The sequence below is a fragment of the Macrobrachium rosenbergii genome, chromosome 7 (genome assembly GCF_040412425.1).
Source record: "Macrobrachium rosenbergii isolate ZJJX-2024 chromosome 7, ASM4041242v1, whole genome shotgun sequence".
In the NCBI taxonomy this organism is placed as follows: Eukaryota; Metazoa; Arthropoda; class Malacostraca; order Decapoda; family Palaemonidae; genus Macrobrachium; species Macrobrachium rosenbergii.
Genome location: NC_089747.1, coordinates 9,960,333 through 9,985,815, shown reverse-complemented (window position 1 = coordinate 9,985,815; position 25,483 = coordinate 9,960,333). Strand labels below are relative to the sequence as shown.

At 34.3% G+C, this 25,483-nt stretch overlaps 1 protein-coding gene across 2 annotated transcripts in view; it reads right to left on the bottom strand.

Moving 5' to 3' along the window:
- Positions 1-25,483, bottom strand: part of Nak (Numb-associated kinase) — a 94,823-nt gene that overhangs the window by 24,735 nt on the left and 44,605 nt on the right. Inside the window, exons 12-14 of one of the 2 annotated variants that reach the window (XM_067106498.1) lie at positions 24,295-24,457; positions 22,027-22,110; positions 20,123-20,224 (exon numbers count right to left, since the gene is read on the bottom strand). In XM_067106498.1, the coding sequence (XP_066962599.1) occupies positions 20,123-20,224; positions 22,027-22,110; positions 24,295-24,457 (349 nt within the window). The remainder of the gene's footprint in view (positions 1-20,122; positions 20,225-22,026; positions 22,111-24,294; positions 24,458-25,483) is intronic. The other variant, XM_067106499.1, reaches the window with a different exon arrangement.

Here is a 25,483-nt window from a genome sequence, read left to right as displayed (position 1 = left end):
CCAAAAATCAGTGATCTTCGGCGCCTTTTTGGCAATTTTCATCAGTTACTGAAAATCACTGATTTTCAGTTATAGGCATCTCTGTTAGGTGTGTATTAGCGCCAATACCCAATTATCGGGGCTGATAAGCGGGAATCAGTGATTTTCGTTGCTAGCCAAGCGCTGTAAAACCGGATCACCGATAACTGGGGACTGCCTGATATATATATAAATATATATATATATATATATATATATATATATATATATATATATATATATATATATATATATATATATAAATGTATATATATATATATATATCGCTAGCCAAGCGCTGTAAAACCGGATCACCGATAACCAGGGACTGCCTGATATATATATGTATGTATGTATGTATATATATATATATATATATGAGAGAGAGAGAGAGAGAGAGAGAGAGAGAGAGAGAGAGAGAGAGAGATCCCATACAACAGTTTCTTTCAAGTTCACCATATATCGACAAATGAACTCAGAATATTTTCACTATATAATTTACTGATTTCCACTACAGTATTATTGAGGAATACTGCTTCTGTTAAAGATAAATAACACAAAATGAGAGAGAGAAATTCAATACGAATGCTTGACGTGAGGACGAAGGAAGTACGAACATTTAATAACAGTTTGTTAAGGAATATCATGTATTAGAGAAATGTACAATAAATTAATGACATATATGGGAGAAGAAAGAGATTACAGACATAGACATGTTGTGGACAGATGAACAGACAATTTTACTGTACAGCTATACAGTATTTACTAATTTACACTAGTGTAGTAATGACAGCCTATTAGAACAGCATCAAACATTGCACTAACTGGGCATATTTACACTGAGAATAAGTTTCCCTTGTTGAGCAAAGTTATTACAACAGAACATTTTCTATCTCTTATCCTTTTATTTAATTGCCATTTAATTCACTTAGTAGTATGGAAACATCTGCTTGAGATAAAAAAAAATGAGCCTTCTCTGACTCTCAAAAGGACTCAACATCAAAAACAGTGATTGAAAGTCCAAATATATTCAAATTCCAGGCAAAGGAAAAACCAAAGTGGGTCTCTGGACAAGAATGTCTTATTTCTCCTAGGATGGTCAATGTTTTTATGGATGGGAAATGCAAGAAGTTCGAGAAAAAGTGCTAAGTTGTGGGATAAGAATGGTATGTGGAACTGTTGATGCTTGCATATGCAATACTGATTGGGGTTAGTGAAGATAAACTACAGAAGCTAGTGAAGGAGTTTGACAGTTTGAAAGAGAATTAAGTTGATAGTACTTTGAGTAAGAGTAAGGTGGCTGATTTTAAACTGTAGATATTTTGCAGTAAATATAATGGATGATGGTTGGATACAAGAAATTACTCAAGAAACAAGTGACGTAAGAAAGCTAATTGGGTGTGGGATATTTGGGAATACTTGGACTGTATAGAAGCAAAGGGTGGGAATGACTGAAGGGATTGTTGAGCCAACTCTCCTTTATGGATATGAATTGTGGGTGTTGAATACAATTGAAATAAGGCCAGTTAAAGGTTATGAGATGAACTGGTTGCACAGCATATGTGGTTTGGCCATGTGGACATTTAGGTTGGAGAAATGACCGTCTAATTCTTAATGTTTGGATGGCAGGGAGGAAAAGTTAAAAGGGGCTGGATAAATTACATGAAAGAGGTATTGTTAAGGAAGGGGCTTAAAGCAAAAGTATGTACAAGAATAGAAGGGTGCTGTATACATAGGAGGATCTGATGAGCTGCTGATGAGCCTTCTGTGTTGGCATATAAAGCACCTAATACTGGGAAAATTTCTTTACAAAGGGTTCAGTTCACTTACAATTCAACAGTTAATGGCAGAGATCACAATGTTATTCTTTGATGTAACCTAACACCCCAGTGGACCTACTCCATTACAATTTCCAATGGGAGTAGTGTAGAAGAGTTCAGTTGTCCCTTTGGCATAATTTTACTTGTTCTATAAGTCTATGACTTCTTTAATTTAGTACATTAATTCATTCTGGACCACTAACAGTGCACAGCTAATTGGAGAAACATGTGAAACCTTTTCATGTTTAGGCTGTCAGAGAGAGAGAGAGAGAGAGAGAGAGAGAGAGAGAGAGAGAGAGAGAGAGAGAGAGAGAGAGAGAGAGAGAGAGAGAGAGAGAGAGAGAAATAACTAATGCTTTACCATGTATCAATTCCTCAAACTGTGCATTACCAACAACAATTAACGAAAGTATGACATTAGAAAACTACTGTCAGAAAGCTAGTAACTACAGGTGTTTGTACAGCTTTTCTGTCTACTGAGGTGATGACACTTATGCTAAATTCTACAGGTCTTTTGTTCTACTATAGGTGAAATGTTGCTCTGAAGTGAATGTAACCATTTCTGTATACAGGAACTTTCAACAGAAAATTTCAAGAACTTGGAATTTCCTTTTTCTATAAGAAGAGTAAATATGATTTTGACCTGAGATTTACTATTTGGTCAACTTCCGTAATTGAAACTCTTCATCTTTTCTATCTGCACAAATTGTTGAATTTCCTATTCAATTACGATGCTACAATTTCATACTGTACATATTGCTACCCAATATGATGCTCCCAGCTTCAGAGCTGTCCAGAATGCTTCCCTAGATCCCACATGCGAGTGGCCCCAAGGTTTGACATTATATTTACTTATTACTTATCTAGTTTCTTCATTAGTTTTTTGTGTGTTTCTAATCTTGCTCTTTTGTTATTGTTTTTCTTTACTTGCCTTTGTCACATACACAAATCCTATCATTTGGATACCTGAAAGCCAGTTTCATGGCCTTTTAGCTAACTCAAAAAAATGAATGTGGATTTATGAATGATGATAGTAAATTACACCTACACTGCAAATTCTCTTGAAATTATCATAGGCACAACAGTGGTCAATTTTCATAGCAATCTTCCAAATTTCCTATAGTACCGTACTGTATAAACATATACAGTGCTCTGCCAACTATCAAATTCATCAATACTTTGCCCTAGTATTAAAAGTTCAGTACGCCACCCTTTGAAATGTGTGCAGCACAACTTGCAACTTAAGAAAAACTTGGCACACAAAATCAACAGTTCCATTATAATGAATAAACTATGCTGTTATTTTTTACTTTATTTTCCAAAAAAATATTAAAAATTATACACAGTAAACCTAATGTCTTATTCAATACAAAAGGCACTTAATTTCGATAACCTTACTAATTTACTAAGGCACTTAATTCAACTGCACATCATGCCACAGCTAATACACAATGAACATTCTAAGATTAAAGTGCTCCAAACATAATGAAACTGATATGATTATCTTAAATGTTGTGCTAAAGGAGTTCCCCCCTTCCATGTATTGATATGTGCATGGCTCCAACCCCTAATCTAGGGAAAGTTGTCAGAGATGGAAGTCCTTTGCTTTCAAGTCAGTGAGGTCTGGGGAATTTAGGCTATGCCTATAAAATGTAGAAGTAGATGGAATGTTCCCTTATTTTCCAAGCCAACCTAGTTTTTAAAATCCAAATTCCATTATCTTTCCAACATCATTCCAACTCAAAATATCCTAAAATAACAAAATATCAAAATAACAGACCTGATTAGGTTGGCACTTTTTATAAAGAGATAATTTGATCAGGCCACTGAGTTGAATATCACAACTCTGGCAAAGCTGTAAAAAATGATATCCTACTTAACAAACTACAGCTACCTAAGCTAGCAGGGGAGAATAATTCTTGTCTGGGATGGAGTTATCCTCTCTGGTAGAATGCATATGGCATTTTTGTGTGTACTAGTACAATGGGAGTGAAAAACATCTTACTGGTGTCATGCTCCTGATGGGAGGGCAGTAGCTTGAGCAGTAATGAGGGACAAACTGATAACAGGTAACCATACATGACAGTTTATGGAACCAGCAGGAAATGAATGTTACTGAATGGAGGAAAAAATCCCTCCTCATGAAGACATGTGCTAGCAATATTTTGGTTGCCTTATTAAGCATCCAATATTCATGAAGTCTAAATGTTTTACACAAGCTGCTTTCTCATGAAAAGGTAATTTACAAGTAGGTACAGCTTCGTATTACTTACAGCAATTTTTTACCCCTTCAAAGACAGCATCATTACTGGTGACAAACCAGCTTGCAAGTTTATTTTCTTTGCATATTTCACTTAGTTTCCTTAATATCAGAAGTAATCTGGAAAGTTAATGCAACCTATAGCGCATAATTACCTTCTGACATACTTATGATACACTGCACTCCATCTTGCAGCTTTGAACAGCTCTTCATTCATGGGTCATTCAACAACACTGACTTTATAGACAAACGAGCATTGAGGCTGCTTCCATAAGTGAACATTAATGCCTTGGAAGCTTCTTTTCCTGCTAACTTCAAGAAGGTTCTGGTCTTTTAGAAATGATTATTAAATGCTCGTCACATAAAAATTTTCTATTCTCGTAAAGTGTTTGGATGTGAAAACCTTATTCTCATCCAATATTCTCATCAAAAACTTCAACTTGCAACTATCATGACAGCTAGAACATAACAATGCTGCAAGTTCATCTTAACTGACTTTTCTATAAGCAGCAAATTTTTGTCTGTACTTGCGCATGAAAAATATGAGTAGGATAGCATCAAATATCAAACATACATAAAATAATGTTCTTAAAAGAATTTATGTAACTTCTCAGTACAGTTTTGGCACCTACTGATACATTTTCAGTATAATGTACTGTATATGCATTGACCAAAACTCATAAAAAAATTGTACTCAAGCATAAGAAAAAAGACCACTCCATGATTCACTGTAGAAGTCCTGGTTTTTTCTTTAATCCAACAGAATTCTTTAAATAAACTTGACTGTTAAAAACACAGTTACCCCTGATTGCATCATGTTTTCACTTTTTGACATTTCCTACACATAAATCCCTTCCAAAGCAATCAAAACTCAAAATTATTTTGTTTTTTAATTTGCTTTTGCTTGAAACACGTCTTAGAGAAAGTACGCAATTCATATGCATAAAATGCTTCTTAGAAGCTGGTGTCAAGCTGTAAACTAAGAGCTCTCCTCAGTCTCTGCTGCTCAAGTTTTGCATTACCAGAACCCATTCCATTTGACATACCCTTCGTATCTAGGATACTGTACTATATAACTTTCTCTCTCTGACAGTATTGCATTTAGGTCAGTTCATCTAATGAATAATCACAAAATCATTAACACTTTTCTACATACGTATACTCTTTTCCTCTCTCCATCGTTAAAGACAAAAGTTCTTCTTTATCTCAGGCATAAAATGCTTGTCAAGTGCCACCTATAATTATGCTGAGATTAGGAAATTTCACTCTCTACACTGATGGGTACAGGGTTTCTGATGAAGCTACTGAACAATGCTCAATGACACCTACAGCCTTATCATTTATTTGAGAGAGAGAGAGAGAGAGAGAGAGAGAGAGAGAGAGAGAGAGAGAGAGAGAGAGAGAGAGAGAGAGAGAGATTTACACTGCGTTATGATGAATATGGTGGTATGAAAGAGTAGGCTGGTAACCATAAGTGAAAGCAATTCACAAAAACGTATAATTATAAGCTATTATGCTTGACTATAAAGTGTTTTTAATTTTTATTTTGGGGTTTACTTCAATGCAGTCACTTCTTGTTATCATACACGAATTGAATGGGAAGGCATTAATAAGAAACATGGAAACACCACATTACAAATTAAACCAGGTCAAAATCTCCTGAAGTAGTTTCTTAACCTTCCTTTCTCTGTACTCTGTGACTTATAATATCTTTAAAAAAAACTATGTACTACAGTATTTGGTATGGAATTTCTACTTTTAAGCCTGTGAAGTGCTTAAAGAGGTTTCCAAAATCATTATCTCACAACTGAGACAGCATTGTAATGAAATTTTGTGGCACCTCTAACCTATTGCTTGTAAGTCAATTATTATTATTATTATTATTTTATTATTACTATTGTTAATGATAATGCAAAGTTAAGTACATTACATAAGCAATGTAATCTAAAAGAGCAATATAACTTCAAAGGCTCATGGTTGAGTTCTAAAATCACCTTGAACATTTTCCTAGTTCTCTTTTCCTACATCTCTTGCCCTTGAATATCAGAACACCAAAATGTGCAATATGGTGAAATCTGGAAATGGACTAATCTTCACTGCCAAAACCTTTTCCCAGTTCTTTAAAAAAAAAAAAATGCAATAAATCACATGATGGCCAAAATGAAGATAAATCTCCATGAAAAATGTATATTGTTCTTTACCTCTCAAAGCATCCAACAACAGGTATTTCAAGAGGCAGCTTAAATGCTTCACTAAACACAGAAAGGAAGAAAATCCAACATTCTGAAGGTGAATGATATGAAATATTGGTCATACTATCTGACCCAGAGTTAATGACTTCAATGCAGTGCCTGCAGGTCTGCAAAACTTGATATGTAACATGTAGCTAAGGGAGTGTGGGTGACACCACCATGAAGCTCTTGAGAAAAAATTACCAAACTAATATCAAAGAACAAACAAACCTAACCATACAACTGAAATGAGTCCAAAACAAAAATGTCCTCTAATTAATAAAAAACAAGAACAATTTTGGAAAAATGACATGATTAAACAATATTCTACCTAAAGTACACAATATGTACTTCTGACCAAAACTTTTTCTCTTTAATTCATGAATCATTCATATGAGATATGAGGCCATTCGGTATTCATCAAACCACAGCTTTAAATTGATTTCACTATAGCTTATTTCTAATGAATGATATGCCCAAATTTTACAGAAATATGATAGTAAGCAGTACGGTTATGCTCTCCCCATAAACTTACATAAAATGTTTAGAATGACACTCATTAAGAATATGTGGGAAGGAAAAAATATGAGGGAAGGAAAAACACTCTCCTATCTGATGTGAATGTCACAGACTTCAACAGATTAAATATCCTGTTGACATTGCTTAAGGGACAAGCTGAATGGGACAATCAGACATTATCTTCGGTTTTGTAGAAACCACTGTAGTTTCTAACTTGCTGTCCAAGGACTTGTTTGGTTTGCTATGGCTGAATTCAGTTTGGTCCTGATTTTCATAATAAATGTACATGGTAAGAACAACTGCCTGACATTTCTATTTATTTAAAAAAAAAAAATAAATAAATAAAATAAAAAATAAAAGAGTATTCATAATTTCTCACTCTGTTGGTCAATAAATTTCCTGAGGCACACTTAAATCATCCTAAGGAAAATATCAGGGGCCAGGAAAGTGCAATGTGTCTCTAGGATCCCCAAATGCACATGCAGCTAATTACTTCTTTGGGTGTCACTTGAAAGTGCGCATTCTACGGACATCCCTAATTTTGCTGAATTTTTGCTTCTTAATGTAGCCTTCTTTTTAGTTTTGTTAAAGCAGTCCTATTTCATATACTTGCTGTTTTATGCATAATTCCCTGTTACTTATGTCAGTATCTTATCCAGACTGTCATAATTAATATTGGACATAGCAGTACTTCTGTTTTTGTGTACAGTGCTAAATGAATGGAGATGTTGCAGCACAGGTGTGTTGGCTTACCAGTTAAGCCTTGCTATGTGTTCATGACTAGTTTTGACAGGGACTTCCATGAACCATGTAGAGCCTGCTATTCTTAAGTGTAATCCCAGTCTTTTCTGTCATACCTGTTGACAATGGGACACCATTCTGTGGAAGTTTTTATCTTTCCAAGTGGTGTTGTCTGAGGCACTCAAGGATATAAAAAATAAATTCAACCTTGAAATGTTTGATGCATGTTCCTAGTTTGGTAGCTGTTTCTTCTTTCCTTGGTTGTGAAGGAGTGGCTGTTTTCAGATAATCTTTCATATGTCCAACCAAGCCCTTGTGCTGCTCAATTCAGCACTACTCCCTCAACCAATGTTTATCCAAGTCAAAGGAGAGGAGGAGATGTTGTCTTCACCTGATGGAGTCATGCTCCACCAACAAAAACCACACCAAGAGTAGACTCATGGCATGCCATGGGAATGTTGTCAGTCTTTCAATCTTTCACCTCAAGTCACGCTGGCAAAAAGAAGACTATGTTAGTGGTATTCTATGGGTTCCACATGGGAATGGAAGAGGAGCAGGCACTTCCAGGACCATGGCCATAAGCAGTGCCACTGGTGACTATGATATGGTAGCTGTAGTATCAGCGCAGCTAGTAAACCCAATGTCTGCACTGGAGTAGTGCGGACAATCCTGGTCGCACGCTATCTATGAGCCATACCTCAGCTGTAATGCCTTCCAGTATTATGAAATACATGCTTTAGATCCAGGTGTTTAACCAAGTGGATCTCTGAATTCATGAGCAGAGTAGCATGGATTCCAGGATCTGTGTGGAGTGTGATGTAACCATCTAGTCCTCGGACCAAGGAGCTCACATTAGAAGATATGGCGTTGAGGATTGCAACTGGAGAGTGAAAATACAGAGCAATACATATGTAACCCATCTGCAGGATGACATGAGTTACTCCATGATCAGGGGCTCTGAATCTAGCTGTGTCAATGATCACAGCCATATCTAAGGACATGCACAAACTTAGCTACCTACACAGGACTATGACTTCCGTAGCCTTAGACAGTGAGATGATGACACACTCTAGTTGACCTCAGCCCCCTCTTGACAACCTAACTGCCTTCCATGACTAAGGCTCAGAGATCCACAGGCTTCAAGATGCTGGGGAACTGTGACCAAATAATTTTTTTACTAGTTAAGGTCTTTCAATCGCACCTCCAAAGGACTAGACCTTAAGAGAAACTATTCAATGCTTTTATCTTTACAACCAAATCAATAACCACCAAACTGTAAACACTATTTTCCACTGGTTGAGGCAGATCATAATGAGACTTACAGATCATGGATTTATCGTGAAACAATAATAATTGAAGAACATTTTAATGTGAATATCCCTCCTTCCAACTCTGCTCTTCTAGTAGCTACAGCACTTCATCAGACCACCCAAAGAAGTGATTGGCTGTCGGCTGCACAACTGACGTACAGAGAAACACATGCACACCTACCAGCCAACAATCATCTCTCTCTCTCTCTCTCTCTCTCTTCTTTTTTTTTTTCTAGCAAAACTCAAGTGTGTCTGAGGAAATTTATCAAACACAAACGTGAAGAATTATAGATAGTATTCGTATAATAAGGTACATTCTGTTTCTAAAAGTATCCTTACTATCGTATAATAAGGTACATTCTGTTTCTAAAAGTATCCCATCTTTAGTGATCATGTCACACATCTTTTTATAGCAACATACTTGCTAAATTAAAGACAAGACCATCGGTAAAATTTTCATACAACCTTCACATCATCTGCTGGTTGGCTAAACTTATGGTTACAACATGAAATTCTTTCCAAAATATATTTTTTAAGAGAGAATAACCCTCATTAACAGGCACTCAGTAACCAAGATAAATGCAAAGTGCTTTCTATTTCTTTCTCCTATTATAAATTTGATAATTTATGGAAATTGGACCCATGAAAAATGCAACCTCTTATAAGCTTTTACAACATTATCAAAATATACCCGACTGAAAAATTATTAAATTAAAAGAAAGTTAGGACTCAACAAATCAAAACAATAAGCATGTGCATGTTCACCACTATTTTTTACAAGTCCAAGTAAAAATAAAATAATCATGTTGAGTTTATTTTTTCATCTTCCTGATCAATGGTTTGGTCTGTCAGATTGCTCATGTTCTAACAAACAAAATTCCTCCTTTTTCATCAAACCGTCTAAAAAAAATTTGATTTTAACATTAACATTAACTGTGGCACAATAAAAAGTCTTGAGGTCCTTAAAAGGATAATACTTAAGTTTTGTAAAATTAAGTCTTCTTTCACAAAACTGTTTTTTCTAGTTATTGATGAATTCAAAACTATACTCAATACTTCTTTGTTTTAACTTTCAAGGTATCAGAGTATCAAAGATAAATGTGTCCCTCTTAATAATCCCTCCATCCTATTTTTTTGTCTTATGTAATATTTGAAGAGAAAGAAGTATCTTTTATTCCTATATTTATGCGATATACTGTGCTGATGTTCTTAAGATACATGACAATGTTTTTCTTTCACCTTTGGGACCGAACTTGAAAAAATGACAAGCATTCTATGAAACACAGCATTATTTATTATTCACATAAGATTTAAAAAATCCCGAACCTCAATCCATGTCATGGAACTCAACTATACACGCTGCTGAGTTTCGCCAAACCCTGATTCTTAATAACACTAACAAACTCCTAACACCATAGGTTGTAGAGAATACTGCAATAAACAGTGGACAAATAACTTGTCCATCATATACAGTAATGTGAGCAAAAAAATGGATCAAAATTACATCTTTGGTATCTGTGTATGCTGTCATCCAACAGATGAACTTTATTGACAGTTACAAGGATTCTAAGCTAAGAAAAAAGAAGAAATATTAACTTAATTAAATTCCTTTCACAAGCTCATTACACTGATTATTAATCCTTTTATTTGACAGGAGGTATAATGTAAAACACTGAATCACGCTAGAGAGCAATTCCAAGTCAAGAACCTATGACTATTTTCAAAACCAAAATAACACAAAGCCAAAGTTCACACCAAATAATTCATAAGCCAAGAAATGTATCTTTCATATTTAACCAGTAAAATGCAAAGAACTTCACTTCAGAAGAGAACAAATTAAGAAATACTGTGCAACCACATTCACAAAGGAATGCAATGCAATGATTGTTGATGTACAGTATTTAAAATAGCTTCACTGCAAGAAAAGTTCTTTTCTTTTACTAGTCATACTACATACTAAGTTTTATGAGATCATAGCTTCAGTCCCTAAAATGAAAGGGCTACTATCATTTACCTCTCCTAGAAGTATGAGCAAAAACAAGGAAGAAAATTACCACAATGTCCATTAAGAAATCAGTACATCAGTAGAGAATGAACATGGCCATTACCCTCTTCTTGTGTTAATAAAGACCACACTTTATTGACAAACATCAAATAAACAGAACTACAAAGCCATACACACACGAAAAATAAGATCGGTGATGAAATAATGTACAATGCTCTAGAAATTTATAGATGAACAAAAAAGCCATCCAAAAAGACCTTGGCCTCATCCAAAAAGAGCAACAGTGACTACAACTATTTTAATGACTGTAGAAAAAAAAATTCATTGACTTAATTACAATGACCACAAGGCCGTTTTAAAATCACTATGTGCAATAAATTCTTCAAATGGACAAAAGAGAAAGTTGTGCCATGATCGAGTACCTTCAAAAGAGGGTTACCATTCCAATGAAATCCATTACGATGGTCACCACACTTGACTAGAACTCTTCTTCCTGTTCCACCATTATATTAGCTGCTGAATTCAAGTGGGTAAAAGGCAATATAGAAGATGACTTGTGAATGGGACATCCAAACATATCAGCCATTGATGAAAAACTGCATTTATCAGTGATGGCACATTGCACACCATTCTGATTTACATTTTGAAAATAAACAAGCTGTCTGCAAGATGGTACCTCAAATGTTGATAACAGAGCATAACCTGACCTTATCAAAACAGGAAGATATGGGTTTACCACTTAAAAACCCCAAAATTGGTGAATTGTTTGTTCATGACTCTTGCTTACCCAACACAGAATCATCAGACTTATACCCAATTTTTCTAAACTCAGATCTCACCAGTGTGGTTCCCAACTTTGGGGCAGTAATGAAATTTTCAATGCTGTGGAGGATTTGGAAGGCCTTCCCCTTGGGATGGCAATGTTGGAACACAGTGGATGAAGCGGAATGAAGTTACTGGAGAGTGTACAGAGAAATAAATCAAGGAACCTTTTGCTCCTGTTCTGATAAACCTTTGTATCTGTGCACGAGTTTTTGCAATTATCATGGTTTTTGTTATCCACCAAGAGGTACTCTAAGCGAATAACCATTTTGAGTATTGGCATTAATTCTAAAATAACTGTATATATACTTTCTCCCTGAATATGAGCCACGACATGTGGAAAAAGGAAAACTCAAGGGGAGGGAAACTTGATCACTAATTATCCCTGTGATGTTTCTTATTTCAAGAAGAATGCCTGTCAGATTGCATCAAGCAAGTTGTGAGATGGAGAACCTACATTTTTGTATAAATTGCTGAAATCCTTGGTTCACTATCTAAGACTTACTAGCATCCTTAACAAACTTATTGGCATCATCACGCTGAAAGTGACTGCTAATCATCTTATTTAAGGAAGAAATACCCATTAAAGAAAACTGAGAAAGACGAGAGCTATAGAACATACATGCAAAGGAACTTGTATGTTGAATGTCCACGATGGTTCCCACTGAACAGAAAAATTCTGTAAAACTGCACCAAACTGGTTGGGAGATAATTAAGTTACACACACAAATAAATGTGCTGGAGTCCTACTCACAAATATAACCGTGTTAGCAATGCTTTGCTAAAGATCCCTACTATTTTTATTTTTTAAACAAGGGTCCCACGAATCAAACCTCAACAGGAAGAATGCAAGGGAAATTAAATTAGCCTGATTAATGGGTTCTTCATTCAAGACTCTGGATTAGCAAATCTAATTCACCATATCAAATTTCATGAATACTGTATACATGTGCACAGAAATAGTACCTACATTTTCTACCAAGATATCTTCACATAGTGCAAGAAACATGACTCATGAGAAGAGATTGTAAATATTACGACAACACAAAGAAGTGGGCACTTTAAAAAATCCATCCCAAAATCAAATAAAGTGCTCAAGCATTACAAAAAACAACAACTAACACATGACTACAAAAGAAAATAAAAATCACTGAGCAATCATCTTTGAGTATGAACAAGGAAATGCCCTGGGAAAACCAGCTTCATCTACCAATAAACAGCCTCCTGAAATTGTAAGCATTACGAGAAATCAAAGGGTAATCTCAAACGAAAATATAGTGCATCAAAATGAGAATCAATGTACTGCAATATCTTTTATCTTAATGAATTCACAATATTAAGCACTTAGGTGTCTACGCTCTTCACCATTAAGGATAAGAAACGAGTATTTTCTGTTTTTCTGTTCCTTTCACAAATTTTAAAGAAAAATACCTTACAATACAGAAACAACAATACCACTGATTACAAAACTAAAAGAATTCAAATAAACATTCTGAACAGATAACTATGCTTATAAATGATGTGAGGATAAATAAAACTGATATTATATTTAACATTATGCTAAATGCTAAAATGAGTGGAAGACATTAAGCCTGACTCTTTTTATGAGAATGATGTACCACACCTACCAAATACCAATGATGTACCACACCTACCAAATACCAATTCAGCAAGAATTTAACATAATCGCTTAAAACTTCACTGTGGATAGTTGAACCCCTCATGACGTGCTATACGTAAATGAAAGTATTTGCCAAAATGTTCCATCAAGTCATTTGTAGATATATTTTTCATTGCTAAATTTAGTTTCCTTACCTATGGTGTAGCAACATTATATCTGACAACCCTAAATAATCCTAAACTTGAAACTGGTGTCCAGCTCTTCATATGAAACTTTAACAAAGGTGACTGAATGACACAAATTACTATTCAAAAAACAAAATATGTCTTTGTGCACAGCATCTAACAATAATAGAAGTTTCCTACTAGAGCAACTTCAATACAAATTTGTTCAGTACAACATCAGTGATCAAGTGTTGCCTATCCATCCTACAGTAAAACTAGCCAAAGGTAACAAATGGTTACATAAATATCAGCTAAACACGACGAGTGCCTTGCACACAGACATAAGTGACTCACTCAGCCCTTAGAGCGTGGATAACCACATTTCAATTTGATATACTTCACCAGGTACAACCAGAGGTATCATTAAGTAGTAAGCCTTAAGCAAAATTTGAAATCAATAAAAGCGGACATTACTGAACAAAATGAAAACTTAGAAAAGATTAACATTAAAAGGATAAACATTTTATTACTATATCATTAAGTAGACTTACAGTCAGTAAGATAAACAGTAACAAATCCTCATATTCTAGCTATTTAGTTAGCATAATTAAGAAAGTTTTAATCATATGTGCAGAAAATTTGTAGTTAGGTTAATGAAATCACAAGTTAAATTTAAAATGGTTAAAATTACAAAACCAAAAAATCTCTCAATAATGGGAAGCTGGTTAATAGAAATTATCTTGTTTTAATCTTTTTCAACATAAAGTACTTTTACATTAAAATAGAAATAACACTAAGAATAAAATGCTTGTCAATATATTTTTGAGCTTAAAAATCATCTGGCCTGCAGTTGTTGGCTACCCTACAACCTACTCGCTTTGGAACGGTCAAAGTACTGACAATGCACGACATATGACTATACGCCTATGGTTAAGTTTAAAAAATTTTGGATGCCTCCACCCTAGAAAACTTCATCTTACATACCAATTACTTATGTACATTGTGTAAGTAACTGGTTATAACTTTAGAATCTTTTCTTACAGTAAATATCAGAAGATAACAGGTTCTAGGTACCAACTTAGGCAAACTATGTATAACATATTTGCTTGTGAGGAGAATTTCAAATTTCAGGTAGAGACAATATTTTTTTACTAGACAGCACTTCTGTCACCATCAACAGAGACTGGAGAACGAAAAGACATTTTTAATGTCACAAAATCAGCTGTGGCACTTTTACATCCCAGTTTAATTTAAGCTGCAACGCAAAACATTTTCAATGCATACTTAGATGGAAACTTTTTTAGCATTAATGATTTAATTTGCAAAACCAAATTTTATAGTGATAAAGAAGCTTCCCTACTACGAAAACACTCATAATCACTGAAAATAACGTACCCTATGTCCACGACACCTTATAGATTTCCACTGCCTGGATATGTGACAACTTATATATGTGTAACAGTCACAAACTTCCCTGACATCACTCCACAAGGAATGACATTTAGAAGTGCAGAGCTATGACAGAGTGCTTTATGAATTTGAAAACAATAAACTCTGAATGAAATAGAATACTGTAATGCGAATACAGAAAAAAAGAAAAAATAAGGCTTAAGACCCTGAAAAATCTGACTAACAGTTCTTAATAATTTACTGCCATACGAAGTGTATGGTAATTCTTATTTTCCATCATCGGCATCATCAAAAATTTATCAAAGGAATGTGAATAACTAACATTCACAATACTGTATTATGCAAACATGAATTTTCCAAAGGAATTCAAATTCTCAATTGTGGAATATACTGTATAAAATAAATTTGTATGCACTTCATGTGTATGTATTAGAATTAACAAATGCAGAGTACAATAACAGATAACTGATAATAAAATTTTCTTAATTATCTCAAAAACTACTTTGGAAATCAAACAAAACAACAACAATGCTCTTACATAAATGATCAAATTATAAAAGCTATGAAGTTTACTACCAGAGTAATTTCATCAACAAATCCTAAGTCATACCAACAAAATTGGATAAATGTGTAATCATACCATGGCAAGCAATGTCATTAATTCTGCTTGAAGAAGTACGACTAGAGAAAGCTATCAACCATCAAGCAATCATATCATCCAACAAACAACCCTAGCAAAAAAACAGCTACTGTATAAAGAATTTACACCTCAGCAACCCTGATCTTTTATGTGACGACTACATGACCCACAGGTACTTCTATTAAAATTCTAATAACTTGCTTCCCTATATCTTGGTTCAATAAGGAAAAAGAATTCATTAAATTAGCATTCTAACACGTCCATTTCTCTTAAAACCAATTTATATTCTATCCATTTCTCTTGAAACCAATTTATAATTCATCCATTTCTCTTAAAACCAATGTGTCAATTATTTGCTCAAGATACATGTGTGTGTGACCAATGAGCTCCATTTCATGACTTAATCATTTACTGATACGACAAGTGGCAAAAAAATTTTGGGAAGGAACATCTGTGTAGTCTGTGAGATGCAATGGTGGTTGGTGAATGGCTTAAGGGGCTTGTGATTTGAGTGTGTAACTGACTATGTACAATACCTTGTGTAATTTGAGACAACAAGTCTGCTACACTTAGTATCAAGGGCATTCTATGAAATCTGAGAAAACTGAGCAGCCATTACTTGTTGCTGAGTTTCCTATATCACCGGCAACTGAAAACAGTACAGGCAGTCCCCGGTTTACGACGGTTCCGGCTTACGACGTTCCGAGGTTACGACGCTTTTCAAATATATTCATCAGAAATTATTTCCTGGCTTACGACGCATGTTCGGGGTTCTGACTAGCGTCGTACGCCGATCAACGGAAGAAATATGGCCCCAAAACGGCAGAATAATCATAATTTGAAGGTTTTTGATGTAAAACTCAATAATAATGCAGTTTACATCGTTTTCAATGCACCCAGAGCATTAAAAGTAAGGTTTTCTTATGATTTTTGACGATTTTCGACGATTTTCCGGCTTACGACGATTTTCGGGTTACGACGCGGCGCAAGAACGGAACCCCCGTCGTAAACTGGGGACTGCCTGTACAAATAATACACTACCCAAATCACAAATCATGTGACTTGTGATGTTCAGTGGAGTGAAACTAAACGTGAGGGAGACAGTTACCTTCCCTGGTCTGTCTGGTTTGATTGATGCAATTTAAATATAAGCTAAACATATGCCATTCGCTTTGAAAGATGGTCAATAATAAACCACCTTAAAGTTTCTTACACAAGTTTAAAACTCAAAGCACTGAAACAGCGTGGATCAAAGACCACTACTTCAAAAAGAAACTATGCAAGCATACCTTTAGCCTATTGGCTAGCATAAGCAGTGAATAGTGCTACACTGTAAAAATGTGTAATGGACTTTACTTTAGCATACTAAGAAGAATTTACTATGACTTAGGCAAATGATTGAAGTCAATCTCACGGATGGGACCTACTACTGTAATTACCTTTCAATCATGGCATACGTTGTACTGAGAATACTAGACTAACTGAATTATTGAAGACAGTGTTATGATCTAGTGATAAACAAACTCTTAATATGGCCTCGCATTTATGTGATCAGTTCAGTAAGAAACACTACAACAGGATTCTCAACTATCTATGAAAATATAATTACTGAGGTGAATAAAATAAGAAAGGTTAAAATCAACAAATAAAATAAATGTTTGAAAGTCAGTGCAACAAAATTCAAGACAATGAAATAACAGTAAACTAAGATCCTCAATTTTCAAATGTGTCCTTCACTTAAAGGAAATATACTGAGAGTAATATAATATGAAATAACTGAATCGGGGAAGTCAAAGAGCCAGTGTTAAATGAGTGGAATCACTCAAAATTCTCAAATACGGTTTTTAGGACAATTTCAAGATTAGCGTTTCACGGTCTCACCCTTGACAGGCTTTCCATAGATAACACTAACAGTACAGTGTTGTTTCAGCATACCTTATATTTCAATAATGAATAAATGAGTACAGCCCCATCTGACCAACATTTAGATACAAACATACTGAAAATATTTGTATACTGCTTGACTAACACTTTGAAAATATGATAGCATAAAATACACTGAAATGTTTTAAAGGGTAAATGAAAATAAATATTAAAGACAGACCTCATGAAAAGAAGTATTGAAGGACTTTCTAATATTCACTCTGGGCAGGGTGGGAGTGGGGGAGATTTTGACATATCAAATACAAATGACTGACAATCACAAAAACTTTTCTCAAAGAATTAGTTTTAAGAGCTACTGCACTGCACAGCAAATATATACCATGATCATATGTACCAGTACGGAAATATGTGTAATGTAGAAACACATGAAGAGCAATTTGAAATAAAACCAAGGAAATGTTGGTTACTGGACACCTAACTAAAAAGTCTGTACCTCCACTTTCTGTATGAATTTCTGTTAACTAAATCTTAAACTAAATTAAATATATAAGAATGCAGATGACAAATTCAAGTCCTTGTTGTCAATGGGATACTAGGGGAAATACTGGACCATAAATTCCTACGATCAAAATTTCTTATAATGATGGATAAGGGAATGACCACCATACACTACAAGCCCACGCACTATATTAAGACTAGAAGACAAGTCAAAATTTCATTTGACTGAAGCTACAGACTGATGTCAAAAGCAATATCACAATTTCTTTTCGAAATATCAAAAGAAAATTTATGCACAATACACGACAGACAAACAATTACCAGAAGCATGATAAATCAATTGTTGTAAATTACACCGGTCAAATATATATATATAAAAAAAAACTCTGAAACCTCCAGCGTTTTTAATACTGATACATTCTAAAAAAATAATATACTTGAAAAATGCAAATAATCATTTGTAAAAGAAAGGAAATCAGAAGGGTTCAGAAAATGCTTTTTTTCTTAATTAAATAAAAAACCAGAGACAAATGTCATTACTCCCATCAAAGTAGTTACAGTTCTGATAAACGACTGACTTGGCTTATAGTATCAGACATTCTATTTCTTTCACCGGTGAGTTTGATTAACTACACTTAACAATGGGTAATGCTCTCTGTTTTAATCTCATCTTTTTTTCTTGCAAAAGAGCTATTGAGAAATTTTACCCAATTTCACATTTTTATCACAACTTGGCAGTCTGGTATAATTTCACTGTTAGTCTTGGTTGCTTTTCAGTTGCCCATAAGTTGACCAAAGTTCCTCTAATCTTTTCTCTGCTTGTGACATTTGGCTACAAAATTTTTAGCATACTTAAGCACACTGGCAAAGTAACGTACAAATTAAAATTCTAACCCAACGTTTTTACTTTTTTGAGCATAAGGAAAAGATATCAGGGTAATACTTGCCTAAAAATTCACTTTACATTCACCACAATACTTTGGTGACTAAATTTTGAACTAATTTTGATACTGTTTTTTCCTTTTCAATTGACTTCCAGAGTGCCTGGATACTGAGGCTGCTCAGTTTTAGAGGTAACATTGTTGATACTATTCCATATGACCACATGATGACACATCAGCTTACTATACTTATGAGTATTCTCATCATTAAGTAGGACCTACAACCCGTCCTTAATAATATTAATCTTCAGCTATTCCACTAAAGATATTTCTTAAAGAATAACTTTTTTTGCTGAAATCAGTGACTAGTTACCAAGCTTGGCTCTCCCAACCAACAATATGCAGTCAAGGTATACTGTACTGTCCTTCTACCAGGCTAGCACAATGTATATTTACTTAGGTGGTATGCCACATCATATATCAAAACAAAAACTACTTAGATGGGAATATTTATAATTCTGGCTACTGACTAATGTCATTGCCAAGGTTGAAGCTAAACAAACAAAACTACCTGTATCACTTTTCCCCTAGCACTGGTTTTAGAATTAAAGTTTACTCCTTCACTTGACATATCAGTTCCCTTTGAGACAATATTTCATCTGCCACAAGACATTTCTATAATAGACCAAGCATGTAGTATAATTATGTGCAATAAAAATAAGAAAACAATAATAAAAGCCTATTAAGATGGTGCTTCTGTTAAATGCCTCTAAATACTGAAAACTTTCTCAAGTTGGGAAATGAACAGGTTCAGTTCAATGAGAATAATTACACTGCACCAAATTATATAAAGCATTTAAACATGCCTTCACTTGTATCAAACCAGAACTTCCCACACAGTTCAAGCTACAGACTTTTGTCATACCATAAAATCTGGAAATACAGCAGTATACTCTTAGAGCCTGCAATTCTAAGCTTGTATATGGAAAAGGTTTAACATACTGCAGTCTCATTTCATGTAAATTTTCATATACGATTATTTTAGTAAGTTGGGTAGCAATGTACTGCCATGCTTCAAAGAATACCCAACAATTTAAAGGAAAACTACATGAAACATAAGAATTGGACTGTTATAATAAAAATGATTCTCAACTAGAATGTAGTCATGTGAAAATAAAGACAGAACACTAAGTCCATGTCACATAGGTGAGACAGTTGCTAATGTGTATCACGGCTACTGTTATAAAGTCTATGTCTAAATATTATGCTTGGTGTATGGTAGCATTAAGCATCTTTACCTCCACCTGAAGTAGGGTCAGTTGGCGATGCTACCAAATTCTCAGTACTATTCATCTGCATGTTTGTCCCTGGTTTCATGGAATTTTTCTGTCGACGAGAACCTGGAGAAGATCGACGGTACTTTGTTAGAACAAAACCTTCTGTGCTAAAACAATATCTTATATCTTAACTCTGATAACGGGAAACAAAAAATTCCTAATACAGACCCTTTTTATCTGGATTTTTGGATAATCTCGACAAATACTGAAGTACCAGATGACTTTAAAAATTTTAATAAGTTAAAGTTGAACATTGTTAAATGAAAAGTTAAAAGGTTTAATCAAATAAAATAAGTATGTTGTCTCTTTCAAGTCCACTGCACAATACTAAAAAACTTTTTACTGAATAAAATAAGCAAGACGAACATACACAGAAACTAGAAATGAAACAGAATAAAATTACTTAAAACAAAATAATAGAAAAAATTGTTTTCTTACTATTTAAATGCATTTATGATCTTGCGATTCCAGTAATTACTGCACACAAATCACTCCATTCAGCACAGTAATAGTTACTTTATTTGATAAAACTATATGTATACTTTAAGCATGCTTGAAAACACAACTTGGTTTTTAGATGCTTTTCAACTCTGTCAATGTTTCTGATATGTTCCTTTTTTATGAAATGTGTTAAGAATAAACTTCATTCATACTACACTTTTAAAAATAAAATTTTGTTAATATTTTGTATGTTTATTAGCTTGCCTTGAGCAGCCTTTCAAAAATAAATTCAGTTAATCCGGACATCAGGAAATCTGGAGAAGATCCATACCTTATTAGCCCAGATTAGTGAGATTTTACTGTATAAGCACAACAATTGATTGAATTGATTGATTAATCCAACTGACCTTCATGTGGATGCAAGCCAATCAACACCAAGATGTGGTCATAGGACCAAAGGTTCAGAGAACCACGCACACAGCTTAGGATGTTGGCAAGGCCAGTTACAGATAAAGAATGAGGCTGCAAGATTTTGAGGAACATCATGGACTGAGATTTGCTGTGAATCAGCAGAAGCCAACAAGTTTAAACAAGGAAGCTGAAATCATACACCTAGGCTTTATCAAATCTGTATCCATTACTGAGATAATATATATTTTTACTGACTAACTTTTCATGTGCCCTCCATAAACTGCTTTATCAAATCTGTATCCATTACTGAAATAATATGTATTTTTACTAACTTTTCATGTGCCCTCCATAAACTGACAAAATCCTAATAATGGTGTCCATTAATATGAGGCAATCTTGTATTATGAACCTAAGCAAATTATACCCATATTATATAATATTTGCATATCTCCTTACTCCCTTCCTAAGCCAACTTTTTGTGGTAATAAAGTCCTCACCATTGACTTTTGTTTCCCATACATAGGAGGTGTGGTCAATAACAAAATTTTACTGAGAGACACTGGAAACCTACCCCAAATGTCTAAAATCCCTGAAGATGATTTATGACTTGGCCTTTTGATATATTTTCAAGTGCATTATAAGCAAAGCCAAAACAATGAATAAATGGCTTTGTAAATGAAAGGTTTTAAAAGCATTTGGACCAAGAAGTACTCAAGATGCAATAGTATGTAGCTCAAAATCAATCAAGTTCTTAAAAATGCAATGGGAAGAACTCTTGACTAACCAATCACTAACAGACATTAAACTGTGCAGCGTAATTCCAAAGGATTGAGTTGTCTCCCTCTCCAATGAAAATACTGAAAGATACAATAGTGTATCCTTTGACAATATAGAATATATAAAACCTTTCAAAACAGGAAAAATGCCTATTGAACAAGAGTATGAATGAAGTGTAACTGAAATAAATCTAATACTATTTTTCAAATACAAGAAATATTAAATAACATTCTTACCAGGGGCACTGAATGGTGCAGCACCAAAAGGGTCATCTTCTGCAGACATAACTAGACTCTCACGACTCTTCACATTTGATATACCTACAAATAAAAAAAATATATATATACTGTACTGTCAATGACTAGTAAGGATAATCGGTGTACAGCTTCAACTTCTTATTAAAAATGATGACAAACAGGAAATTTGTAATAATGCTCCATAGAATCTCCTGACAAATGATGCCTCAAAATGAATGGCATATAACTTGAAATTGTAAAATGTAAGAAAAAAAGATAAATGTGATTTCAATTGCTTATGCAGGTGTTTTGTATATGGATATGAAACAACCAATAGTGTACATGACAACACAGTTTTTTTTTTTTCTTGAAAAAGTCAAGGAAAATTATCCCTGTGCCTGACATGGTAAAGCTCTGACTGATTTTAATTTAAAATGAAATCTAAACATCTAATAAAACTGATTTCGACATTTGCAGGTAATCATATTACATACTGAGTCGGTAAATAATACTTACTTCTGGTGAAAAGGACAAGTAACAAATCCCACCACTGGACATGAGCACTAACTATTGCAAACAAGTGATCACTTAAGACAAAACCTCAGCGACCTCCAACATAATCGCAAATGTTCACCATCTGCACTTAACCTAAGTTCCATTCCTCTATTGCAAATGGCCCTCAGTGTCTTCCAACAGAACCTCCAAAAATGTTCACTGTTGTCTTCAATAAAGTATACTGTAATGTGTAAGTATACTGCATTTTCTATTTTACTTTATTTGCATTAATACTATAAAATATTCTAAGAGGTTAAAGATAAACTATATTGTATAAAATATACGAGTGATTAATTTTAGGTTGGACAGGTTCATAAGATTGCTCAAGTTTATGAAGTTGCAATATTTGAGAGTACTTAAAATATCTGTCCATGGCACATTGCTGTAATCCAGAAATAAGGATATTTTGGGAGGGGCAGACCCATTAAAATGCCAAAACAGATAAGTCTTACTGTGTCTTGTACAGCAGTATTTGAACGTCAGTAGACAAGAAGCTTAAAAATATCATACGGCAGGGAGGGACATGGTGATCAAGGAAAGGAAAGGCTCATGTTTTGACCCATATCGTACCCTACCATGCCTCAATATGGCCTTCCTATAAGTATGCATAAACCTTTCATGTCGTCATCATGCCAAGAGAAGCTGCGTTCTCCTCAGCTTACATTCGAGGCATGCCCTGGCTCATAGGTGGAGCAGCAGTTTTGCTTCACCCATAAGAGAGCTTTTCAACACCATATACTGAAGTCTTCTGAGGAGGTTTTTACTGATTCCTCTTGTGTGTTTTGGACATGTTCTTCTCTTCAGCAAGAGAATGAATAAATAAGACAGGTCACAAAATGTTACCCCATCAACATGAAATAGAGTGGGTAAATAAGAAGCTAGAAATGAGTTTACATGGTATTAAGTGCTTAGGTCAGGTTTTGTGAAATGTTCTAAGGTGTATAAAAAAAATTACAGATTCGGCAACACAACAAACACAGTTTGTAACAAGGCTAACTTACTTTTAAATCAAGTTCATATTTAAAAAGAATATAGATACAGTGCAGATATGGTGAAAAGCTAATCAAACCTACAAAAAAACAAAAGCAAACAGGAACAAATGAATTTTGGGGTTAACTATATATTTCAACAAATAAGCAAGCCATAGTTTTGTATGAAAATAACACTGACAATGAAGGACTCATAGTATATTATACAATTTTCCCTGTGATATTCACCCTGTTTCAAGGAAGTCATTCTACCAAGCCTCTTGGGCAGGTGAAGACTTCTAATAAAAATGTTATGTCCTTCAATTGTTCTTCAAAATCATTTAGGTGTAAGTGAACATTAAGTGCTCTTGAAGATCAAGAATAATACTGTAAACAATTTCATTCATTTCATTTTCATTTTAATATCTAATATTAAATGCACTCAGACTTTGACTTACCACTTTTTATCTTTTTCAACCTGTACAAAGAAAGACACTTTCTGAAAAGTAATTTGACTGTCTGATCTATAATTTTTTATGCATTTAAAAGCATTTCCAGTTTAGAATTTTTTGTTTCCGTCTGCTTTTATTTCACATACACAAACACACAATATGCCTACATTTTATTAAGCAGCAAAATGGTAGCCATACCCAGCAAGCAAGCAAGCGTTAAAAGAAGCACCATGGCTATTGCCAACCAAAATGTAGCACACTGCAAACAAAAAAATAAAGTATAGAGCACATGCCTAATTTATGCTTACTGCTTTGAGATCCTCTTCGAATCTTATCAAACTCAGCACCAAATATATGATCCTCAGACATTTGACTAAACGGCGTCATGTCATTGAAGGGATTCCATGCTCGAACCTCTGCAGTTGCAAGGTCTACCTCCGAGCTGACTAGACCTTCCTGTTGGTATAGTTAATTGTATAAAAAAAAATCCTGAGATAAAATCATAAGCAAAATCCTTAATCACATGGACTCCAGCATTTCAGTAAGTTACACAATGATTACTAGATCTAAATGCTGTACTGTACTGTAATATGTAATCTCCTTCATACGACAAACATCAAACTTTTTATTCTATAATATATCTAATAATAGTTGAGAGATTCAGCTTTGCAAGATAAATATTTATCAAAATAGATATATGGCATTCATAACCTCTCATGAATTCCAAGATCTAAAATGTCCTTGAAGTAAAGACAAAATGTCTTATTGCATGTGGCTAATGTCCCCAAATAACACCTTGGTTAAAAACACTTAAGCAGTGAGTTGACAATGAAACTAAGGTTAGTGTCAGTGTACGGTATTCACTGAATCTACCACACCTGTATAGATACCCAGGTTCCTCCAAAAAGTATCTTGTTTGAGGAAGTACGATACATCTGGCAAATTTTAGTGACATTGCTACAATTTCATAACAAAGAGGTATACTTTATAAGCCTTGGGGGAGATATAAGTTCAAGATTACACATAAGTTCCTAGGTGCTTGGGTAAATAATGGGCAATTCCCCTAAAAATTATGGGTTCAATCTAAACTATAATAAATAAAAACTCAACTGATGCAGGATATATACTATTATACATCAGCATATACTAATCTTACCAAATAACATGAACTTTTGACCTGTTTGAGAAACTACAAATAAATCAAAACTTCTATCCCAAAGAATTACACACCATAATTCTTCATTATTTATTTTCTACTGAGTAGAATTTTCTCTACATTTTCATAAGTAAAGCTCTGGGAGCTCCATACAATAAGTGCTATTAAGTCATCCCGAGCAGAGCTCTTCTCCTTGATTTTCCAACTTAAAAATTCCTTATATCTAATACCTCAATTTGATGTTCTCCACCTTCAAAGAGTATCTAGCATCTATCTTCATTAACTAAGGTTAAAGGATTGATCAAGCGCTCATCTGTGCAAATGGA